Genomic DNA, 5450 nt, shown 5'->3' with positions numbered 1-5450 from the left:
TGTTAGTATGTTATTATTTATTTATTGTGTTATTAAGTTAGTAGTATTATTATTATAGTATATATATATAGTATATATTGTGTTGTGTGTGTATGTGTGTGTGTATGTATGTATTTATTTATGTATTTGTGTATTTAAGTAGGTATATTTATATATGTATTTATATATGTGTATATATATATATATATATATACATTATGTGTGTGTCTGTGTCTCTGTCTGTGTGTGTGTCTGTGTCTCTGTCTGTGTCTGTGTCTGTGTGTGTTTTGTTCGTGTATGTACAGATATTTTATTTCTTCTCAAAATTCGATACATGAATTACTTTATGCCATATCTGTATCTACTCACCAGCGGATGGCTTTGCTATGGGTGCTGCCTCGGCTGCGGGGAATAGTTCGGTGGAGCTGCTCGTGTTTGCTGCTATTATGCTGCACAAAGGGCCGGCCGCGTTTGGCCTAGTAGCCTTCTTACTATCGGAGGGTTTGGACAAACGGTGGGTAGGATAAATAGATGTATATATATATATATATCTTTGTTTGTATTTGTATTTGTATTTGTATGTATGTGTGTATGTATATGTATATGTATATGTATATGTGTATATATATATGTGTGTGTGTGTGTGTGTGTGTGTATGTATATATGTGTGTGTGTGTCATGTCGAATTGAGTGCCACATCAAACAACGGACAGTGGTTGTATGGCGTGTAAGTACGCCATTCTTATACACTTATCTGCCCAGCCAATATAGGCCTAGACGCTTCTTTTCTCTCGGCTAGAACAATATGATGTAGTACATGTATGTGCTGGGGATGGAGCGTTAGAGTATTCTAAGCAAACCCCAGAAGGCGGAGTGGGAATATTGGGTAGTGTCTCAAATATTAAATGAGGAATGTCCTCTCTGCAGTGTACTTGTTTATATATATATATATATATATATATATATATATATAGGCGCACAGACACACGAACACACACATGCGCACACACATGCATACACACACATACATAAACACACAAAAACACACACACACACACATATATATATGTATATATTTATATATATATGTATATGTATAAATATTTATATATAAATGTATATATGTATATTGTTTATATTGTTTATACTGTTTATATTGTTTATTGTTTATATTGGCGATTAACATGTGAAAGGTTGCGAGGAACTCCGTGCGACTGACGTCAAATCCAACCCACTTAAGTGACCCAATAACCTGTTGTCCTTTTTAGGGTTTTGGCATCAGAGTTGTGCTACCGTGACTTCATATCTATGTGACATTACTTGATATTCAATTGGCTGTGTTCTTGAGTCTCCATCAATTGACTCTAGAGATATCTCCCTACGTTGCCACACAAACTCCCAGCTTCAAAGCTAACACAGCGCTTGTTTGAATAGTACGTACATACAAGCCCTAGTTAAACTGCATTCGTGTCTACCTCAAAACCCTAACTCTAGATAATAAACCCTAACTATTTAATAAACCCTAACTATTTAAATACACTTTACTACCATTCTACTGCCAATACTCTGACCCTAGAAAGGTGAAGGAGTACCTGTTAGCCTTCTCGTTTGCCGCTCCTGTCATGGCTATTGTGACTTTCGTACTCATCAAAGTCACAACGTCTCTGGATGCAAGTACGGAACTGGGCCCGGGTATGTGTTGAGTGTCTTTTATGTGGAGTTAGTTATGTTATGCTACATACTTCGTCGTAGACATGGCTGTATACATCCCGTGTTCATCAGAATGTACAATCTACATACCTGGGTTGAGTGTCTTTTATGTGAAGATAGCCCATCTTATGCCACATACTTAGTAGTGTACATGGCTGTATACATACCGTATACATCTGAACGTACAATCTACATACCTGTGCTGACTGTCTTTTATGTGTAGTTAGTTATGTTATGCCAAATACTTAGTAGTGTACATGGCTGTATGCAAACCGTATATATCAGAACGTACAATCTACATACACGCACACACAATTAGGCGCGTTTCAACCCCAAGCTGCAAATACAAACATATACAAAAACTTGTTATAATACATCTATGTGTATTTAAAACATATTGAGTTTTCGGGCTTAGGGTTTAGGGTTTAGGGTTTGCTATAGTTAAAACTGGGCGGCGACAGGAGTGTGCGCGTCAAATGCGTTTGTTGTCAGTGGTAGTGGCGCATTTTGAACAACGATCATACTGGAGAGTGGACTAACACCCTATAACCCTAACACCCTAAACTGGACTAGACCTTTATTACCCTAAAACCTTAAAATGGACTAAACTCCTAAACCCACAAAAGGGGAGGCACGCGGTTTATCTGTAGTGTTGTTTGTGCTGTAGCGAGAATCCGTATCCACTGTACTTCTGCTAAGACAAATGACATCTGCATGTTCAACACTTTCCGACTTCACATTCACATATAAAGTAAAGAATTCAATCATGTTAATATATGTGGACAATATCCATGTACTTCTAAGACAGATGACATCTGCATGTTCAAAACTTTCCGACTTCACATTCACATATAAAGTAAAGAATTCAATCATGTCAATCTATGTGGACAATATCAAAGTACTTCTAAAACAAATGACATGGAGGTTCAACACTTTCCGATTTCACATTCACATATAAAGTAAAGGATTCAATCATGTGTGCACTAACCTATGTGGACAATGTCAATGTACTTCTAAGACAAATGTCATCTGCACAATTACTTTCTAACTTCACATATAAAGTAAAGAATTCAATCATGTGTTTATCTATGTGAACAATGCATTGTTGATACCAAGATTTATTGATCTTCTGTGGGTATATTTGGAGTATCTACACACGACTTTGAGGAAACTCCAATTAGGCGGGCGCCGATGTTCCCACCACAAAACATGTTTGACTCATTCAAGATGATGTGGTTTGTTTGCCTTTACCTCGCATGTCTCAAACTGCTCACTGGTCGGAAATACTTCACCCATCATATGTATACACCTTGCTAAGCTACCGAAGGAATACAGTCCTTCAAGGACAAATACATGTCGCAAATTCTCTCGCATATGTTGTAAATTCCCTGGATGTCGCAAACACTCTTAACACACCAATATATCGACCGCTCGTAGGTTTCGGGTTCAGCGATACTTTAAAGTTAATAGAGGGTGATGCGAACGGAGCGGCCATTCCTCAGGTAATCAAACCGTGCCAAGTTGTTCAATACTAAGTTTTTAGTATAGATAGTTATACGTGCTAGACTTTGTTTTGTGTTCCTAACTGGCATGTTATTGCATCCCACACTATACCTACCCTGCGTTAGATCCCAGAACTATGTCCCTAACTGATATGTTATTGCATCCCACACTATATATACTTTGCGTGTTGGATCCGAGAACCATGTCCCTCACTGACATGTTTTTGCATCACACACTATACCTACCCTGTGTCAGATCCCAGTACTATGTTCCTAAATGACATGTTATCGCATACCACACTATACCTACCCTCTGTTGGATCAACTGTTATGTTCCTATCTGGTATACTATCGCATCTCACGTCATATATACCTACCCTGTACGAGACTGTGTTATTTTCCCAACTGATGTGTTATTGCATTGCCCCCTATATATACCTATTGTATTAAAATCTGTATTTGTGTTTCTAACTGGTATGTTATCGTGTCGCACTCTATATATGCCTATTGTATGAAATTTTGTATTTATGTTCCTATCTGATATGTTATTGCATTTAACCTATCCAGGGAGTGTCTGAGAGCCAGCATGATCATGCGCACGATGCACATGGTGCCGAAGCCACACAACAGACCAGTTCATCGATCATTGGACTGGTGAGTGATAGTGTATTGACTCAGCTAAACCTTAAACCCTAAACCCTCGACCTTGTTGAAGGATGTGTGTTTGGGAATAGATAGAAGGGTGTGTGCTTTAGGTTAGGTTGTGTATCGTTTTGTAATGTTGTCTTAGTGCATAGTAGCACAGTAGCATACCCGTGGGGTGTAGTACAGTATGTGCAGTGGTATCTGGGTGCATGATAGCTTCGTGTATCTTATCAGTATCCGGCTGTATGGCGCACGTATGCTGAAGAGCTCTATTTGTCCCCTCTATGAAGTTGCGGTGTACGGGTTATCTTGGTGCATAGTATCATAGTACCTTCTATATGGGATATAGTACAGTCTTTGCAATGGTGTGTCTCTGGGTGCATATTAGCTTGGTGTATCTTATCAGTATCTTGCTGAAGGGCTATATTTGTCTCCTCTATAATGTTGCGGTGCACGGGTTATCTTAGTGCATAGCATCACAGTACCATCTATATGGGATATAGTACAGTCTTTGTGATGGTGTGTCTCTGGGTGCATGATAGCTTGGTGTATCTTATCAATGTCTTGCTGAAGGGCTCTATTTGACTCCTCTATGAAGTTGCGGTGCAACCGTTGACGTATGATGTGAAGTGTCGTTCCATCGCCGTGTGCCACTCTCATATCATATGAGTAGAGCTCTCGAATGCACGCGAACGGTGCATAACACACACACACACACACACGTGGATATATGAATGTGTGCATATCCATAGTATACTGTATATAGGGCTGATAGAGGTATATTAAGCTTTTGCCCACAGGGGTTCTGCGAATATCTTCATCGCTGAGTAGAAGTTCGGTACCATTTTGTTGTATGTATACCTCACTACTATCGTCTGGCTTTAACTGACGTGCCTATCCTTTGCCCCAATTCTTACTGCGCTATTTTCCCAAAGGGGTTCTGCAATCAGTAGAAGTTCGGTACCATCTTGTTGCGTGTATACCTCACTGCCACCGTCTGGGTTACTGACGTGTCTATCCTATACCCCAATTCTTACTGCGCTATTTTCCCACAGGGGTTCTGCAAATATATTTATCTCTGAGTAGAAGTTCGGTATCATTTTGTTGCGTGTATACATCACTACCACCGTCTGGCTTACTGACGTGCCTATCCTTTGCCCCAATTTTTACTGCGCTGTTGCCACAGGCGCTGCTATTCTCCGCCGGAACGTTTCTGTACGTGGCGACGATACACGTGCTTCCTGAACTGACATCCAAACATGGTAGGTAAACTTGTAGGTAAATACCTCATATATATAACAGAACTGACATACAAACATGGTAGGTAAATACCTCATATGTATAACAGAACTGACATACGAACATGTTAGGTAAAAGGTAGGTAAATACCTCATATATATATATATCAGAACTGACATCTAAACATGGTAAGTAGATGGTAGGTAAATACCTCATATATATATAACAGAACTGACATTTAAACATGGTAGGTAGATGGTAGGTAAATACCTCATATGTATAACAGAACTAACATACAAACATGTTAGGTAAATGGTAGGTAAATACCTCATATATAAATATCAGAACTGACATCTAAACATGGTAAGTAGATGG

General features: G+C 39.1%; 1 protein-coding gene across 1 annotated transcript in view; it reads left to right on the top strand.

Annotated features, from left to right (window-relative positions):
* Positions 1 to 5106, top strand: part of SARC_10133 (hypothetical protein) — a gene marked incomplete at both ends in the record, with an annotated part of 8590 nt that extends 3484 nt beyond the window's left edge. Inside the window, 5 exons of the mRNA XM_014295831.1 lie at positions 352 to 493; positions 1556 to 1671; positions 3127 to 3191; positions 3759 to 3845; positions 5023 to 5106. Of these exons, the coding sequence (XP_014151306.1) occupies positions 352 to 493; positions 1556 to 1671; positions 3127 to 3191; positions 3759 to 3845; positions 5023 to 5106 (494 nt within the window). The remainder of the gene's footprint in view (positions 1 to 351; positions 494 to 1555; positions 1672 to 3126; positions 3192 to 3758; positions 3846 to 5022) is intronic.
* Between the last annotated feature and the right edge of the window lie 344 nt (positions 5107 to 5450).

Source organism: Sphaeroforma arctica, assembly GCF_001186125.1.
Source record: "Sphaeroforma arctica JP610 unplaced genomic scaffold supercont1.1146, whole genome shotgun sequence".
Classification (NCBI taxonomy): Eukaryota; class Ichthyosporea; order Ichthyophonida; genus Sphaeroforma; species Sphaeroforma arctica.
The sequence above is the reverse complement of the archived record's forward strand: the minus strand, read 5'-3'. Positions and strand labels throughout refer to the sequence as shown.